Source organism: Bos javanicus, chromosome 27 (genome assembly GCF_032452875.1).
Source record: "Bos javanicus breed banteng chromosome 27, ARS-OSU_banteng_1.0, whole genome shotgun sequence".
NCBI lineage: Eukaryota > Metazoa > Chordata > Mammalia > Artiodactyla > Bovidae > Bos > Bos javanicus.
The window spans coordinates 2,781,108-2,801,306 of record NC_083894.1 but is presented as its reverse complement, the minus strand read 5'-3'; the positions used below and the strand labels follow the sequence as shown (position 1 = coordinate 2,801,306).

Sequence of the window (20,199 nt, the reverse complement as noted above, 5' to 3'; positions counted from 1 at the left end):
TATGACCAGTGTGTTCTCTTGGCAAAACTCTATTAGCCTTTGTCCTGCTTCAGTCTGTACTCCAAGGCCAAATTTGTCTGTTATTCCAGGGTTTCTGAGAAGGCAATGGCTCCCCACTCCAGTACTCTTGCCTGGGAAATCCCATGGGCAGAGGAGCCTGGTAGGCTGCAGTCCATGGGCTCGCAAAGAGTTGGACACGACTGAGCGACTTCACTTTCCCTTTTCACTTTCATGCATTGGAGAAGGAAATGGCAATCCACTCCAGTGTTCTTGCTTGGAGAATTCCAGGGACGGGGGAGCCTGGTGGGCTGCCTTCTATGGGGTCGCACAGAGTTGGACACGACTGAAGTGACTTAGCAGCAGCCAGGTGTTTCTTGACTTCCTACTTTTGCATTCAAGTCACCTATAATGAAAAGGACATCTTTTTGGGGTGTTAGATCTAAAAGGTCTTATAGGTCTTCATATAGGTTCAACTTCAGTTTCTTCAGTGTTACTGGTTGCGGCCTAGACTTGGATTACTGTGATATTGGATGGTTTGCCTTGGAAACGAACAGAAATAATTCTGTCATTTTTGAGATTGCATCCAAGTACTACATTTCAGAGTCTTTTGTTGACTATGATGGCTATTCCATTTCCTCTAAGGGATTATTGCCCACAAGAGTAGATATAATGGTCATCTGAGCCAGATAATCATGATGGTGTGATCACTCACCTAGAGACAGACATCCTGGAATGTGAAGTCAACTGGACCTTAGAAAGCATCACTACAAACAAAGCTAGTGGAGGTTATGGAATTCCAGTTGAGCTACTTCAAACCCTGAAAGATGATGCTATGAAAGTGCTGCACTCAATATGCCAGCAAATTTGGAAAACTCAGTAGTGGCCACAGGACTGGAAAAGGTCAGTTTTCATTCCAGTCCCAAGGAAAGGCAATGCCAAAGAATGCTCAAACTGCTGCACAATTGCACTCATCTCACACACGAGTAAAGTAATGCTCAAAATTCTCCAAGCCAGGCTTCAGCAATACGTGAACTGTGAACTTCCAGATGTTGAAGCTGGTTTTAGAAAAGGCAGAGGAACCAGAGATCAAATTGCCAACATCTACTGGATCATCGAAAAAGCAAGAGAGATCCAGAAAAACATCTATTTCTGCTTTATTGACTATGCCAAAACCTTTGACTGTGTGGATCACAATAAACTGTGGAAAATTCTGAAAGAGATGGGCATACCAGACCACCTGACCTGCCTCTTGAGAAACCTATATGCAAGTCAGAAAGCAACAGTTAGAACTGGACATGGAACAACAGACTGGTTCCAAATAGGGAAAGGAGTACATCAAGGCTGTATATTGTTACCCTGTTTATTTAACTTATATGCAGAGTACATCATGAGAAACGCTGGGCTGCAAGAAGCACAAGCTGGAATCAAGATTGCCGGGAGAAATATCAATAACCTCAGATATGCAGATGACACCACCCTTATGGCAGAAAGTGGAGAGGAACTCAAAAGCCTCTTGATGAAAGTGAAAGAGGAGAGTGAAAAAGTTGGCTTAAAGCTCAACATGCAGAAAACTAAGATCATGGCTTCTGGTCCCATCACTTCATGGGAAATAGATAGGGAAACAGGAACAGTGTCAGACTTTATTTTTCTGGGCTCCAAAATCACTGCAGATGGTGACTGCAGCTGTGAAATTAAAAGACACTTCCTCCTTGGAAGGAAAGTTATGACCAACCTAGATAGCATATTGAATAGCAGAGACATTACTTTGCCAACAAAGGTCCATCTAATCAAGGCTATGGTTTTTCCAGTGGTCATGTATGGATGTGAGAGTTGGACTGTAAAGAAAGCTGAGTGATGAAGAATTGATGCTTTTGAACTGTGGTGTTGGAGAAGACTCTTGAGAGTCCCTTGGACTTCAAGGAGATCCAACCAGTCCATTCTAAAGGAGATATGTCCTGGGTGTTCTTTGGAAGGAATGATGCTAAAGCTGAAACTCCAGTACTTTGGCCACCTCATGTGAAGAGTTGACTCATTGGAAAAGACTCTGATGCTGGGAGGGATTGCGGGCAGGAGGAGAAGGGGACGACAGAGGATGAGATGGTTGGATGGTGTCACCGACTCGATGGACATGAATTTGAATGAACTCCGGGAATTGGTGATGGACAGGGAGGCCTGGTGTGCTGCAATTCATGGGGTTGCAAAGAGTCTGACATGACTGAGCAACTGAACTGAACTGAGCTGAGCTAAATTCACCCATTCCAGTCCATTTTAGTTCGCTGAGTCCTAAAATGTCAACGTTCGCTCTTGCCATCTCCCATTTGACCACTTCCAATTTGCCTTGATTCATGGACCTAACATTCCAAGTTCCTATGCAATATTGTTCTTTATAGCATTGGGCTTTACTTTTATCACCAGTCACATTCACAACTAGGTGTTGTTTTTGCTTTGTCTGTGTCTCTTCATTCTTCCTGGAGTTATTTCTCCACTGATCTCCAGTAGCATATTGGGCACCTACTGACCTGGGGAGTTCGTATTTCAGTACCCTATCTTTTTGCCTTTTCATACTGTTCATGAAGCATGTGTTTGAGTAAATCCGAGAGTTGGTGATGAACAGGGAGGCCTGGCGTGCTGTAGTCCATGGGGGTCACAAAGAGTTGTGCACTACTGAGCAACTGAGCTGAACTGAACTGAAGTGTAATCTAAAAAATAATATAAATTAATGTATAAGCAAATCAGAAACAGCCTCACAGACATAGGAAACAAACTTGTGGTTACCAAATGGGAAAAGGAAGAGGGGAGAGACCAACTAGGGGGTACAGGATTAACTAACTACTACTTCCCCGGTGGCTCAGAGAGTAAAGAATCTGCCTGCAGTGCAGGAGACCTGGGTTCAATTCCTGTGTCGGGAAGATCCTCTGGAGAAGGAAATGGCAACCCACTCCAGTATTCTTGCCTGGAAAATCCCATGGACAGAGGAGCCTGACAGGCTATTGTGCATGGAGTCACAAAGAGTTGGACATGACTGAGTGACTAACACACGCACATGTATAAAAGTAGATAAGCAGCAAGGACATTTGTTACAGCACAGGGAATTAGCCACTATTTTGTTGACGTTCAGCTGCTAAGTGGTATCTGACTCTGCAACCCCATGGGTTGCAGCAGAGCAGACTCCTCTGTTCTTCACTATCTCCAGGAGTTCGCTCAAACTAATGTCCGTTTAGTTGGGATGCCATCCAACCATCTCATCCTCTGTTGTTCAGAGCACAGGAAATTGAAGCCATTATTTTGTAATAACTTATGATGGAATACAATCTGCAAAAATAGTGAATCACCATACTGTTGGTACACCTGAAACTAATATAATATTGTAAATCAACTGTACTTCAAGGGAAAATAAAAAGACTATGCATTTGTCATTGGTCAGGGAAGCAGAGAGCAGACACAGCGCTTGGACTTGACCCAAAGGAGCCTTGGGGCAGTCCTGCCAGTGTCCCCAGAGACCCCGCAGAGTCCATCGACATGGCTCTAGGGCAGGAGTTCTGGGAAGCGTCCTAAAGCAGAACTGACAGGAACTGTGTAATGAAGTCATCTCCTTAGAAATTGTGACAAATTATAAGCAGAGAAAGTACCGTGATTTATCACCAAACATCCTGAACTGACAACTGAGTAAATGGAACCAAAAGATTCGATGCAGTTCATTTGGAGAAATGAAGAAAAACTGGCCTCAGAGCTCTCCATTAGCAACATGGAGCAGAAAATGAGGCTGTGTTATTTAACTAAACATACCCTAAACCAACAGAGATTTATAACAAAAAAATTATCAAAAAGGCTGACCAGGCATCAGAAACGCATTTTTTTCTCTGTTATTTTATAGGAGAAAAATGTATACCCTAGACCAGTGCTTGTATTTATTAGATGCTGGGTATGTTCTCCTGGAAGGAAGCGGATGGAAAGATTATTCTGGTGACCACAGTTTTGCTTATTCATCCCTTATTTGATTAAAATAAATGATCTGTGCTCTGTGGGATTTGAGGAAGCTACAAAGAATTATCAGAATGTCCCCTGCTCCTTGAACAAATCAGTTTTTAATGAAGTGATTAGAGAGCGTGGGTCCCAACAGAGTTCACAGCTCTTGCTGTGAGACTCTAACCAGAGCAAACTAGAAGACCTAGAGGGGTTTCCAAAATGTATAGATATGATATATTATGTATGATAATTGAAATATTATGCATGGCATATGATATGTATGATGTATGACAATGTTCAATATGTTATGTATGCTAATATAGTATATATGGCATATGATGCATATTGTAATGTTTAATATGTGTGATAATATAGTACACATGATAATGAGGTATGATATGTGATAATTGTTATATTATCTATGATATATATGATTATATAGCACATGTGATACTCATGATAATATAATATTTATATATTTATGTTGTGCTTTTAACAAAAGTATGTAAATAATATATTCTAATAGTTGATTATAATAGATTAGGACAACATTGCCAAAGAGATCTCTGTTTGGCTGATGTTGATACAGAGACAATTAAAACTATACTGAGAAGTATTGAATAAATGCAGCCTAGCAGGCTTCTTCTCTGTCCTGCAGAAGTTCACAAAGTTTGTGCCTTTTCCCTCTTCTGCTGATGTAAACCATTCCTCAGATGATTCAAGATGTGGTTTTCAGAGCTCATTTCGTCTTCACTCTTTACTAGCTCCCCTGCCACGATCTCCCAGGAGCATCCCCTAGCACCACTGTGTGGATTTACTCACTCCAGTGAGTTTGCCAAGTGGCACAGTAATCAAGAACCCTCCTGCCAATGCAGGAAATGCAAGAGAGGGGAGTCTCTTTGATCCCTGAGTCAGGAAGATTCCCTGGAGAAGGAAATGGCAACCTACTCCATCGTTCTTGCCTGGAGAATTCCATGGACAGAGGAGCCTGGTGGGCTACAGTCCATGAGGTTGCAAGGAGTCAGATGTGACTAAACACTCATACACAGTAGGCAGATACTCAGTGAGGGAAAATGTTTAAAAGGGAACATAATCCATATTGATCACAACTCCCCATAAAGGTAAAATGAAAGCCTTGCATTTATACTCTCCAGAAATCCTTTATGTGTGTGCTTAGCCCTGGGGGATAGGTTGTCAAAAAAATGAAAAGAGCTGAAACATATTTATTTGATGCACTCAAGTTGTCCTTGAGCCTATATTTGTATTATTAATGTTAACCCCATTCCACACACACACTCACACATATTCATAACAAACAGCATTTTCTTAACTGTAACCCCCCCCAAAAAAAGAAAAACATTTCAGTATAACATCTATATTGATCACCCGAAAAGCTGTAAAATTCCATTCCAGAGGTTTCTGATGTTACAAGGGGCTTTGCTGATGGAGTGAACAAAGTTTAAAAGCACAAACAGAAAGCAATTCAAATGGTGGAATTATATGCAACAGAAGGAGATATAGATACATGATTTAGAGATATTTGGAAGGTCTGCAAAAATAGAACATTTACAATATTAAAGCTACCAAGACACAAGCTACAAGACACAGCTACAAGACTGTGTGAGAGAAAGAAGACAGCTTTGTACTTATATTTGGAAGAAGATAGGTTTTTAGCCTTAGAAGAAAAGCTATGACACACCTACCTAGAAAGTGTATTAAAAAGCAGAGACATCATTTTGCCGACACAGGTTCATCTAGTCAAAGCTATGGTTTTTCCAATAGTCATGTATGGATGTGAGAGTTGGACCATAAAGCAGGCTGAGTGCTGAATGATTGATGTTTTGGAATCATGGTGCTGGAGAAGACTCTTGAGAGTCCCCAGGGCAGCAAGAAGATCAAACCAGTCAATTTATTATACAGAGTGAAGTAAGCCAGAAGGAAAAACATAAATACAGTATACTAACGCATATATATGGAATTTAGAAAGATGGTAACAATAACCCGGTGTACGAGACAGCAAAAGAGACACTGATGTATAGAACAGGCTTATGGACTCTGTGGGAGAGGGAGAGGGTGGGAAGATGTGGGAGAATGGCAATGAAACATGTAAAATATCATGTAAGAAACGAGTTGCCAGTCCAGGTTCGATGCATGATGCTGGATGCTTGGGGCTGGTGCACTGGGACGGCCCAGACGGATGGTATGGGGAGGGAGGAGGGAGGAGGGTTCGGGATGGGGAACACATGTATACCTGTGGTGGATTCATTTTGATATTTGGCAAAACTAATACAATTATGTAAAGTTTAAAAATAAAATAAAATTGGAAGAATAAATAAATAAATAAATAAATAAATCCTAAAAAAAAAAAAAAAAAAAGAACAGATGTATGGGCCAATCAAAAGGCAGAAAATATGTAAATATGACAATTAAATCAGCATAAATAAAAGACTAGTCTACATTTTTCCTGATTACCATAAAGAAATATAAGATTATTATTTTAAAAAAAAAATAAAATAAAGGAAATCAACCCTGAATATTCGCTGAAAGGACTGATGCTGAAGCTGAAGCTCCAAAACTTTGGCCACCTGATGCAAAGAGCCAACTCATTGGAAAAAACCCTGATGCTGGGAAAGATTGAAGGCAAGAGGAAAAGGGGATGGCAAAGGATGAGATGGTTGAATGGCGTCACCGACTCAATGGACAGGAATTTGAGCAAACTCTGGGAAATGGTGAAGGATAAGGAAACCTGAAATGCTGCAGTCCATGGGGTCACAAAGAGTCAGATATGACTGAGTGACTAAACAACAAGGTTTTTAGCAAATGTGTCCTTTAGTGGTCCTATAACTGGACAGGACTTTGCAGGCAATTTTTTGGGAAAATTATTTAGCCTATCTTGAGCTTCATATTCTCAAAATGTAAAACAGTGCCCAGATCATCCTCATGTCACAGAAATGGGTGAACATTTGAATGAAACATGCAAGATATCCAGCTCAATGCCTGATACATGATCCACCCCCACTTCCTTGCAGCAGGTACTGCAATTAGAATGGAACTGTCTTGGGTAATTATTACATTCAAGGCACAGGGCCTGGCCCTTACGGATCAGGAAACATGTTTTCCAGCTAAATTTGGCATCCTTGATTCAGTGAGGGTAGTACAAGATCAGAACTTCCTTCCTTGATCATCTTCCCAGCATAAAAAAAATCACCCTTAACTCACATGAATTAAGCCAGACTCCTTTTGAGAAGCCAATTCTCCCATCTCTTCCTAAAATGTGGTGTGATTTCATTTTACTATGAATAAAGTATAAAAGTCAGGAAATCAACCACAACAGGAATTCTGCAGTTTGTTGTCATTTGAAAAATGAGAAATGTAATTTTATCAAAGGAGTTTTTTTTCTGTTTTTCTATGATAATCATTGACTTGAACATTAACAACTTGGTCATGAGTCAATCAATTTTTTTTTTTTTAGCATTTTTCCTTTGTTGGACACTTAAAGAAATAAAATCCCTGCTCTCATGGAGTTTGCATTCATTTCTCCCACAGAGAAACCACGGGAAGCCTGTTTTGACCCTGGAAACATAATGAATGGGACAAGGATCGGGACCGACTTCAAGCTCGGCTCAACTGTCACATACCAGTGTGACTCTGGCTACAAGATCGCTGACCCGTCTTCCATCACGTGTGTGATTGGAGGGGATGGAAAGCCCGCGTGGAACCGGGTCTTGCCCTCCTGCAATGGTATGTACCGACATGTGGGGCCAAAGCTGCCTTCAGGGATAGCTTCCCTCTGGAACTCGGACCCTCATTTGGAAGAGGGTCTGCACATCAGTCCTCTACCCCTATCAGTGGGGTGACCCCACAGAGCAACGTGGGATAAGGATTTGGACTTCCTTGACTGTTTAATTTAATTTATCAGGGTTCTGGGAGGAGAGTATTTTTCTTTCACTTAGATAGTTGGGCATTTCCAACTGTGAAAACTGTGCACTGTATTAAATTCAAACATACTTTGAACTTATGAGGGATGATAATAAATTCTCTAGCCACAGACTCAATGAAAAAACAAAAAGAGGTCACGTTTAGGCAATAGATAAATAATCTAATTTAAATTAAAAGTTTTTTTCCATATCTGAAGACCCATCAAGCACAGTTTCTGGTAACTAGTCATCATATCTATGTGCATAAAACATCAAAGAATGATTTTCTTTATTTATTTAAATTTAAATAAAACTTAAGAATTCCAAATCATTAAGCAGAAATGACCTCTCCCATATTTTATTTTGGATAGCTCATGAAGAACAGCGCATTTGTGCTGAATTAATATCTGTGAATTACTCAGATCACCAATCAAGCTAAGTGAATGTTGCTATATTTTAAACATCTTCATAGTTTGTATATTAAAGGACATATTTTGGACTAGTTTGTTTTAAAGGCATGACATAATTTTTCTTTCTGTCGCCTACAGTTCTTTTTCATTGAGGTTTCCTACTGAGTTAGAACAGAAATGGAAACACCCTCGAGTCCCTTGCATGGGTCAAAATGGCTTCTGTTTATGTTGGTTTGGGTTTACATATATTCCAATTAACCAAATGGATGAGTTAGTTTCTTGTTACCATCTGCAGTAAATGCTGTTGCATGTCCTTATTCATTTAGGAAATGGTCTGTTTAATACATTAATTACCAAAGAGCAAGAGCGTATTTATTTTCCTATTGTTATCATAATAATATAAAAGAATTTCTAGCATAAGAAAAGTGATTCCTATTTCTCAGATTAACACAATAACATGGGCAGAATAATTATTACTAATTAAACAAGAACTCTCTGTATATTTTTCTCAATTATACCAATGTTTGGTTGCTTTGAAGTGTATCATGCAGTTTTGGCGCTTATCTTCAAATCTGGGGAAGAATGTATAAGCACAGTGCAATTTATCAAGGTAGCAGAGGACCTAAAATGCCACGTCTGTTTTCTTTCATTTCATCCTTTTTAGTTTTCATTGTTTCCTATTATCATAAAGTAATATTCTTTTATCCTATTTGTGAACAAATAAATCTTTGGAGAAATACTGGAAGACTCCTTCTATCAGTTTAGATGTATCACTTAATTTTTTAAGAAATCAGCCATACAAATTCAACCATGTTATTTCTGAAATATATATATATATTTAAATAAATATATAAATATTTTATATAAATGTAAATATATGTTATAAATATAATAAATATATATTTATATAATATATATATATTTCAGACTGGTGGGCTGCAGTCCACAGGGTCTCAGAAAGTCAGATATGACTGAGCAACTAAGCACAACAGTTGCACTTGAACAAATATATCAGAAGATATGATTCCTGATTGATAAGATTTCTGTGTGATCATTTGGTCATCCAAATATTAGCCCAGTAAAGCTTTATTTCCACTTATCATTTATGCTTGTTGCTTAAAATTCAAAATAGTTTAACTTTTTCTTACAGAAAATGGATATTTGCAAAAAGATCTGCTTGAATTTTATATGTCTAAAATAGAATACATTTCTGTCCTTCATTTGTACTTATCTTTAAAAATCTGAACTTTGAGTGTTTAAGAAAATTTATGTGTATTTATAAATATAAATGTATATACATATATATATGTATTTTGGAAATAATGTGGTAGAATTTGTATGGTTGATTTTTTAAAAATTAAGTGATCCATTTCAACTGGTAGGAGTCTTCGAGCATTTCACTGAAAACCTTGGGCTTTGAAGTTTATCATAGAGAATTTCCTCCATCTAAACTAAAAACACTTTTTTTTCTATTTAAGGTTGTTAAAAAAAGAAGTCATGGCAATTGTTTGAGTGATAAAATTGCTCTGAGTTAAGACATTAGCATGAAGGCTGCTCTTAGTTCAGTTAAGTGAAATCTCTACTAGTGTGAAGCTGTCAGGTGTCTAAGCTGTCCTCGTTGACTTTCCAGAGCTTGACTTCTCTTTCCAGGCGCATAGAGCAGGCCCTGGGATATCTGCGATCATCAGTGATGCGCTTTAATGCCAGCATCAACTTCTGAGGAGCTTTATTCATCCTGGCCATCCATTAGGACTTAACAGTGTGCTAATCAAAAGATTAAGCACGTTATCTCTGATTTCTATCCTTCTTAATGCTTGAAAACTGTCACACTGAGAAGAAATAAGCTATAGAAATACAAACTTTCCCACAGACTGAAAATAATTATGAATCCAGATCACAGAAGGTGTACCCAGGATAAGGAGGCATGAAGTCCACAGTGGCACCCCACTCCAGTATTCTTGCCTGGAAAATCCCATGGATGGAGGAGCCTGGTAGGCTGCAGTCCATGGGGTCGCTAAAAGTCAGACACGACTGAGTGACTTGACTTTCACTTTTCACTTTCCTGCATTGGAGAAGGAAATGGCAACCCACTCCAGTGTTCTTGCCTGGAGAATCCCAGGGACGGGGGAGCCTGGTGGACTGCCGTCTATGGGGTCGCACAGAGTCGGACACGACTGAAGCGACTTAGCAGCAGTAGCAGCAGTCAGGCCACAGAGGGTACAATCAGTATCACCTCAGTGGTACATAGTATTCTAAACCGATGAGTAGACATGGACCTCTTTTTAAGTAAAAACAGGAGAAATTGAAGGACTTGCAATTTAATCCAAAAACTGGGTCTTTCAAAACTGGAATTTAATTGGATGTCTACTTTAAGATGCTTAGCGATAGTATTTTGAATATCCAGGCTACAATTTTTTCTATTTTCTTAGCAAGTGCAATGCTGAGAGTAAAGATGATCAGAGGGAAAATAAACACACAGAATGTCTCTCATTGAGTTGTGCATGTAGCACCACATCAGCGTACCTGCCTTAACTTTCTACTTTTGTGTTCCTTCAGCTTTCAGTGGGACTTACAAGAAGAAACCCCAGATACACTAGTAACTATACCTGTCACTCTTGAGCTGAATCTATGATGAAAAGATAGCAAAGACTAAAAAATGATTATTTTTCTTTTAGTCTCATAGTAATTAGACAATTAGAAAATGGAAATAATCTTTGTATCACTTAAGTTAATATGGTGTTTGAGATCAACTGGAAAATTCTAGTGAGACTTCTGAAGTAAATTAAGAATTTGTCTTTATTTGATCTGTTCCTACTCTCATGAGAACTGTTTTCATTATTATTTTAGCGTGTCTGAGAACGTTCTTAAAAATAATATTAGGTCCTCCTCTTGAGTTACTTTTATTCTCACTTGTTCAATCTTTGCTTTTCTTCTTATTTCACTTTTGATGGAGATTAAAATCAATTTTTGACCATGATACTTTGTTAGGTCTTTGAATATTCATGCACAATGCTCTCATTTTTAGGTCCCTGTCACCTGCCATGTGGTTACACACAGCACATAATTCTCGGTTGATCTCTTTCAGCCCCTTGCGGAGGCCAGTACACGGGATCAGAGGGGGTGGTCTTGTCACCCAATTACCCTCACAACTATACCGCCGGTCAGATCTGCCTCTATTCAATAACGGTACCAAAGGAATTTGGTAAGGTTTTCTTCTTATTTTCAGTTCACTGTCATATCTCTTTCTGTGATAATATTTCCATCATTTTATAAAGAAAAACATCAGCCCTTGATTTAATGAAATAATATAAAAGAAGATGATGTGTGACAGGTTTCCAAAGGTGTCTCATACAAGATCCACTGCAGGTCTTTATCAGTGTGATGTAAAATGCTTAAGCTTCCTTCTCGGATTCCAATCCAGAATAAGCAGAATAATTTTGGCTTTGTTCTTGTTTTTGTTAGGAAGCATTTTCTCTTTCGGGTGTTTGTGTGTGAGGAAGATATTTCCTCACATGTGGGCCAGGGGAACCCGATCAGTGTGTGAGATTCTGGCATGTATATTTGGTTATTGATTATTCTAGAAATCACTGGGTCAGTGAACCCACCTTTGAGTGACTGCAGATGTAAAAGCAGGCAGTGCCCTGTCTGATCCCTCCAAATCTGACATCCCGAGTTTCCTTCCTGAACTTGGCTTCCAGCCTGAGCCACTTTTCTGGGATGGCTTCGTGTCTAGATGGCCCTATGCTGACAGGCTCCTGGAGGCTCCCTCAACGTCTCCTCTCTCACCCTAGACCGGGAAGATACCTCTGTGTTGGATTCTTTCCTGGAGTCAGAAGAGAATAGCTTTTATAATTTATGGAATAGTTCCTTTCTCCCAACAGTAAAAGTAAAAACCTAACATACTCTATTATTTTTTTTCTTTACACCCAAAATAGCAGCCAACCACTCATAGAAATAAAACTGACAAAAATTCTAAGGTTCCATTCTGTTTGAGGGCAAACATTTTAAAAACACAATTATGTGATGAGAAAGTTAATTGCTGCTCAAGAAACTTGCATATAGGAGACAGATTATTTCTATGAACTTCTTTTATATTAATCACAGGCTTCTAAAAATCTAATAAAAACCTCCTCCAAGGACTTACTTCAGCCTCTGGTAGTTTAGATCACCTCATGAACAGTGCAAGGAAGCATACTCAGAATCTTAAGCTCCTTCTTTCAGGCAGTTCTCAAGGGTGACTGAGTTTCTAGGCAAGGCTTCCCTTGTGTCATCTTGCTGTGTTAAGAAAATCAGGTGTCTGACACTTAGAAGGTGATGGATGTGATCACAGAAACCAGGGTGGAGGGACCAGACTCCCAAGAAGGTCCACTGACTCTGTCAGTAAGTGGAAAATGGAGAATACCAATTTAATTTAAAAACTGAAAAACTGGCTTCAAAATATTTATTTTGTTATAAAAAATGAACAGTGAAACTTACTGGATTTCCACTCTTGAGGATGACCAATGCCTCTAAAATCCTGTGTTTGTTGTTGTTGTTGAGTCCCTGAGTCCTGCCCAGTTCTTTGTGACCCCTTGGACTGCAGCACACCAGGCTCCCCAGCCCTTCACTGTCCCCCAGGGTTTGCTCAGATTCATGTCCATTAAATCGATGATGCCATCCAACCATCTCATCCTTTGTTGTCCCCTTCTCCTCCTGCCCTCAATCTTTTCCAGCATCAGGGTCTTTTTGAATGAGTTGGCCCTTGGCATCAGGTAGCCAAAGTACTGGAGCTTCAGCTTTAGCATCAGTCCTTCCAATGAATATTCAGGGTTGATTTCCTTTAGGACTGACTGGTTGATATCTCTGCTGTCCAAGGGACTCTCAAGAGACTTCTTCTGTACTGCAGTTTGAAGGCATTAATTCTTTAGCTCTCAGCCTTCTTTATGGTCCAGCTCTCACATCTGTACATGACTACTGGAAAAAACACAGCTTTCACTATATGGACCTTTGTCAGCAAAGCAACATTTCTGCTTTTTAATATGCTGTCTAGGTTTGTCGTAGCTCTCCTTCCAAGGAGCAAACGTCTTTTAATTTCATGGCTGCAGTCACTGCCTGCAGTGATTTTGGAGCCCAAGAAAATAAAGTCTGTCATTGCTTCCACTTTTTCCCATCTATTTTCCATGAAGTGATGGGACCTCATTCATTTCTTTATTTTTAAAAAAACATTTTGTGCCAACCCACCCCTTCATTTTCAGTGGTGTTTGGGCAGTTCGCCTATTTCCAGACGGCGCTGAATGACCTGGCAGAGCTGTTTGATGGGACGCACCCACAGGCCAGACTGCTCAGCTCACTCTCGGGGTCTCACTCAGGTAAACCTTCAGTGAGCTCTTTCATTCTAGTCACACAGCCAGGAGAATTAATATTAAGCTTGTCTATTTTTATTTTATTTTGTGGAGGAAAAATTTAATCATCTTTGAATTTGCTTGCTTGCTTAGTAAAATCTTATTTTCAATGTAAAATTTCAAATGCATTGTTATCCCACATATAAAACCACTTGACTTTATCATTTTTTTTCCTGAGAACACAGAAAATTTAATACCTATCTCAGAAGAAAATAAAAATATCAGAAAATAAACACCCTGTTATTTTCTGTCCTATAGATGATCTCTGATTTTCCCTCCAGGTGAGACATTGCCTTTGGCCACATCCAACCAGATTCTGCTGCGATTCAGCGCAAAGAGCGGGGCTCCAGCGCGGGGTTTCCACTTCGTGTATCAAGGTGCGTCTCTGCCCTCTTTGCCCTCCTCCCACACCACACGTACCACTGGTTTCAGCACCAAAAACATGACTTGTACTTTATTTAATAATTGAGAGTTTGAGGGTATCTGTATAATTATAATAACATTATTTGATAAAAATATTAAAGTTTTTTCTTTTGAAAATTAAATATGATATTTCTAAGACAAAGATACAGTTGTGCTTCATTTATTTGACAGGATCAGGGAACAAATATTTATGAGATTACCTTAGTATAGCCCTCCACAATTTGCAAAATAATTTCAATATTATAACATTTAACCTAATTAAGTAAAATATTTCATAATAGATTTTAGTAACCATCTTAATGAAATATACTTAAAACACATTGTGTGATTCCAAACCTTGCTGTAAAACTAATTGAAAATGAAATGTAATAAAATCAAACTAAACCCAAAATACCATCCATGTTTCTATCACCGGAGGTACCTATTTTATTTTGCTTAAGTTCTAACTTTAGGCACAGTCACATCTTTATATTTATTTTTGAACTTGGAGCTTATTCAAAATTCTTGAAATTGCTCAAAGGTTCTGGACCGTGAAGATTTCTTTCCTGTTTCTAGTTCACCTTTGGTTTGCATATCCATTATGTGAATTTGAGAATACACCCCCATGGACTGAAAAGTTTGTCCACTTTCAGAGGCACAGGGAAAGTCTCTAGATCTGAACTGCGATAACTGTCCAGCTGAGATCAGACAGAGGTTGTCATTTTCAGAGATACACTAACTTCCTGTTCAAAGTGAGAGGAATACTTAGCGTTTCTAGGTCCCAGTGTTCCTGAAGGCTGGAGCTATTGCAGGCCGCTCTTAAACATTTTCTTCAGCAGAGGAGGAGAATAACTTCCTGGCAAAAATTTCTTTCCTTTAATAAGGATTTATCCAGAAAACATTCTCAACAACATCATGGTTTTCATCAAGTTATAGAGAGTAACAATGTGTCATGTCATTCATAAATCATTTATGATCATCACACACTGAGAAATGCATGGCCTCAAAATATTTCACTATAAAAATCCTTCAGTATTCAGAATAGGATGATTTAAAAGTCACGGAAAGAGTGAGCATGTTTGACAGGTCAGGAGAAGTACCTCTAATCCAGTTTAAGAAGCACTTGCTTGTGTGACAATGCTATTACATTAAAATTAACTGCATTGTTCAAATTGAACTTTTGTTAAAATGTAAATAACTAAACCAGTAATTATGGCCTTTATAGTAGAGGGTCCAATTTAGGCAACTCACTTCTCACCAAATCCTAATTTTCTTTAAATACATGCTATATTACTTTGCAGAAGCAAATTCACAAACCAAACTAAGTTGATATGACATCTAAGGAAACTGGGCTACTTGGGTTAAGTACATATTTTTGTCCTGGAAAACTTCAAGTGCCTGGCATTGTCTGCCTGATTAGGGACTTCCTTTAATTTCTTATAAAGATTAGAAAACTGATCAGATTATCAGATAAAATACCTGAGGCACATGATCCTACATCTACCCTGTTTGCAAATGCTATCTTTAGAAGTCATGGTTTTTAAAATGACATTTCTTGGTTTAAAACAACATATTATCATTAATTTACAATTGGATGTGTTCGGTGGCTCAGTTGTATCCAACTCTTTGATAGCCTTTGTACTGTAGCACACCAGGCTCCTCTGTCCATAGGATTTCCCAGCCAAGAATACTGGAGTGGGTTGCAATTTCCTTCTGCAGGGGGTCTTCCTGACCCAGGGATCATTAAAATGTATGAAATTCAGGAAAGTAGAAAGAAACAAATCCTTTATAGAAGCAATGCATTTTCCTTGTGCTTAAGAATATATAATGACTATAACGTGTTCAGTATTTCTTCTAAGATTCCAATGTATCTCCTTTTCTTGCTTTGTTATTGCAATGAGTTTATGCAAAAGTTGATGTCTTTTTATCAAAGCCCAATCCTTTGGAGCTAAAGAATTAGGATCTTGAATGCAATTTATCAATCACTCAGAAGCACATGGGAAAGTTTTCAATCCCTCTTGAAAGTGAAATTGAACATTGCCTTCTGAAAGATAGTAGTTAAGTGGAAGCCTAGAAATTATTACAACTCCATTGTGTAAAAACTTTCTGAATATTGCTTCCATGTGCCACTTACAGCTTCATTCCTCCATAAGTTATTAATGCTTAAAATTGTGCAGGGACTTCCTGACTTCCGTGGCTGTAGGCTGTCTAGCCCTTGTTCACAGACAGCCGTGTTGTAAAGAGCTGTTCAGAGTCGCATGAAGAATGGGTGCAGGTGTCAGGCACAGAAGACCTGTACATAACCCAGGCACGCTCCCTGCCCTTCTGTGTGGCCCTGGTTAATAACATAGAGACATTGCTGGTGAGGATGCTGCTGTCCTTCTGATCTTGGGAAGCAACGGAAGTATGGAGGCTTCTTTATTATTTGTATTTTTTACAGAGTATTGTAACTTTATGTTTTTGTTGTTCTTGTTCAGTTACTAAGTTGTGTCCAACTCTTTGCGAGCCCGTGGACTGCAGCTCACCAGGTTCCCCATCCCTCACCATCTTCTGGAGTTTGCTGAAGTTCATGTTCATTGAGTCGGTGAAGCCATACAACCATCTCGTCCTCTCTTGTCCCCTTCTCCTCCTGCCTTCAGTCTTTCCCAGCATTAGAGTCTTTTCCAGTGAGTCAGCTCTTGGCATCAGGTGGCCAAAGTATTGCAGCTTCAGCTTCAGCATCAGTCCTTCAAATGACTATCCAGGGTTGATTTCCTTTAGGATTGACTGGTTTGAACTCCCTGCTGTCCAAGGGACTCTCAGGAGTCTTCCCCAGCACCACAGTTCCAAAGCATCAGTTCTTAAGTATTCAGCCTTCTTTATGGTCCAGCTCTCACATCTATACATACCTACTGGAAAAATCATAGTTTTGACTATTGTGGGGTTTTATTTTTTATTACTATTATTATTATTTTGCTTCCCGTGCTCCTTGCAGGTAGAAGGATACATTCGTAAAGTGAGGCAGGTAAGAGGGTGTTGGAATCTTTCACCACCACAAATTCTCTAAGCTATAGACATGAGCAAACAGCTGTCTTACTGCACCTCTTTTAGGGTTGAAGGAGAAAAAAAAAAAGAAAACAATGATAGCAATAAAATAAACCTGAAGGCAAGCAAGAATAATTTATCCAAGTAAAGCAGTCTTTCCTTTTTCATTGAATGACAGATGAACATATTCTATTTCTCAAAGTCACTCGGTTCTCATAGTTGAAAAATCTGTCCTGACAAGCCAGTACTAGTCTGTGAATTCAAACATACATCACTGAATTATGCACAACACTTTATGCTCAATCTTCTTTGTAAGAAGTATGCGTTTTATAAGCTCTTGATACAACATGTGAATTTCTTAGAACCGGAATACTAACTTACAATTTATGCCATCTTAGAAAAGATGAGGCCTGGGGAAAATCAACTAAAACATGTATCTGCTCGCCTAGAAAGGATGTCAAGCAAAGAAAACCTTAGTCTAGATTCTTCCTCCCAAACTTAGAAAAAGCTTTTCCACTCCCTGTTCCTGTTTTCCCCATGGTCAGAATATTGCCCGTTTTCAGATCATGAAAGTCCCAGAGAATAGCACCCAGTTTCTGCACAGCACAGTCCATGGCCTGAGAAGCCCATCACGTGTTTACCACCCTCTGTTCCAGGCAAACCTCATCCCCTTCCACGCGGCCCTGGCTGATCTCAGTTTGCCTCACAGCATTCACTGAAACATGGAGAATAATTGCTTGTTGTTGTCATTGTTGTTCAGTTGCCAAGTCGTGTCACACTCTTTGTGACCCCATGGACTGCAGCACACCAGGCTTCCCTATCCTTCACTTTTTCACGGCCTTTGTTGAAACTCATGTCTGTTGGGTTAGTGATGCCATCTAACCATCTCATCCTCTGTCGCCCCCTTCTCCTTCTGCCTTCAATCTTTCCCAGCATCAGGGTCTTTTCCAATGAGTCAGCTCTTGGCATCAAGTAGGCAAAGTATTGGAGCTTTAGCTTCAGCATCAGTCCTTCCAATGAATATTCAGGGTTGATTTCCTTTAGGATGGACAGGTTTGATCTCCCTGCTGTCCAAGGGACTCTCAAGAGTCTTCTCCAGGATCACAATTGGAAAGCATCAATTCTTTGGCACTCAGCCTTCTTTATGGTCCAACCCTCACATCCATACATGACTACTAGAATAATTGCTACTGGCATGAAATTTCTCTGTGGTATGGCCTGAAATCTCCAGGTGAGGACATGCCTAGTGGATGGGCTGAAAGGGAGCAGCTGATCAGCGTGGCTGGAATTTCCCCACAGATGCCACAGGCACTTCTGATGCTTCAAGATTCTAGGTTTCTCTGCTCCATTTTCTCAGATTCTTAAAACTGGTCTCTTCACTTTTCCAACTTCTTCCTCTAAAGTATGTTCTCCGTCATTTCATTCAAATGCAGGTATTATTCATTTAGTGTTATTTTCCTTAAACATACACAACTTGGAAGTTTGTGAAGAAAAGGTTAATAGTGACATGTTTACAGATGACCCTTGATGGTGTGTTTCTCCTCATTCGTGAGACCCTGGAAAAACACTGTTGGAGGCCCTTCGACAAGTGTGGAAACTTGGCCACAAGCAATGGTGCTTCTCAAATAGTTCAAGACAAATAGACCAATTAAGATTAGAGATTTCTCCATATTTATAAAAAAAATTGTCAAGAATTGACTGTAGAGTATCATTGTATTTATTTGTTTGTTTCTCCCTCTCATGCTACTGTTCAACTGTAACACAATATGCAGACACTAAAATATGACAAATATAAGCTGTGAGCAATATGTTTACAATAGAGTATTATATTCTGTGTTGTTTTCAGTTATAGAAAAATATTCTGTAATATCGTTAATTTTCTCATAGTTATTAGACAATATGCAATTTTATTAACTTTTGCCTTCTGAGCAAAAATATTTCAACACAGAATTGAAGCTTAGTTTATTCAAAGCAGTGTTCTGACTTTCATTCTCATAGAAGTGGTTCCAGCAATTTACCCAAATGGTGTCAGTCATTGCTCGGGTTCAATCGAACCCAAGATGCCAGAGTATTAAGAAAAGGACCATAAAGACAGAAAGACTATTTGTAAGCAAAATGTCCCCCTCAGAGGGCTGCACTTTTACAGAAGGTACTCAAGGACAGGAAGATAGGGATCTCGAAGATGATCAACACAAACTGACTCTCAATGCAGGGACAGAAGCCAATATGCAAACTCCCAAGTGCATACCTGGTGGATCTATTTCTCAGAGTGTCGGTTTGGGGTGACCCACCCGTTTGCCTCTGAAGTGTTTTTCAAACTTGATCTCGTGCCTCCTTTTGTAAACAGGAAAATCGCTTACAGTGATCACTCCCTGCATATCAGTGAATTCTGATCTACAGCCTGGGTGGATGCCTCACTGGAAGGAGGCTCCCTACTGTGCCCAGGGTCAAAGACCATGAGATCCACACACTGGAGAACATGGGACAAGCAGAGAGCTGGGGGGTGGCTGCAGGAGGCAGGCCTGTGCGGTGGAGCTGAAGGTGCTGCCGTGGGCTCAGCGCTGTCAGGGCCCTCTGTGGTGGTGGGCATCTTCATCCGTTCGTGGATGTGGGAGGGACGGAGCAGGGCTGACTGGGATCAGTAGAGGTGGCAGTCCTGTGAATCTGGGGCGGGGGATTTGGAGTCTTTTTGCGGCTCGCACAGTGCTCCCGGGATTGCCTGTGATCACGAATATGCAGTGGCCTCCAAGACTGTGTGTGGTCCACAGAGGGAACCAGCTCTCAGGAAGCCAGCAGCCAGGTGTCAGAGTCAGGGCTAGTCCTCGTGTTTCCCACTCCTTCAGCAAGTGACGTCCCGCCAGCTGAGTGTACTGCCAAGCTTTGCTCTTTGCTGTATAATCTGTTCTTTTCATTTCCAAACATACAGTTGTAATATTAGACACTGGGAAAGGGTCAGTGCCCCCTCCAGCCCCAAATGGCTCCCTGTTCCCTGCCTCCCACCCTGGAGAATTGCTGGTCCAGTGGGAAGACCCTAGGAAGGAGAAGGTTGGCTGTGCCCTCAGCCACTCCTGTTCCCCTCTATTCCCTCTCAAGTCTTTG

At 39.9% G+C, this 20,199-nt stretch overlaps 1 protein-coding gene across 1 annotated transcript in view; it reads left to right on the top strand.

Annotated features, from left to right (window-relative positions):
* CSMD1 (CUB and Sushi multiple domains 1) overlaps positions 1-20,199 on the top strand; it is a 2,072,278-nt gene that overhangs the window by 1,820,809 nt on the left and 231,270 nt on the right. The window contains exons 30-33 of the mRNA XM_061404066.1: positions 7,513-7,707; positions 11,379-11,495; positions 13,528-13,641; positions 13,956-14,051. Of these exons, the coding sequence (XP_061260050.1) occupies positions 7,513-7,707; positions 11,379-11,495; positions 13,528-13,641; positions 13,956-14,051 (522 nt within the window). The remainder of the gene's footprint in view (positions 1-7,512; positions 7,708-11,378; positions 11,496-13,527; positions 13,642-13,955; positions 14,052-20,199) is intronic.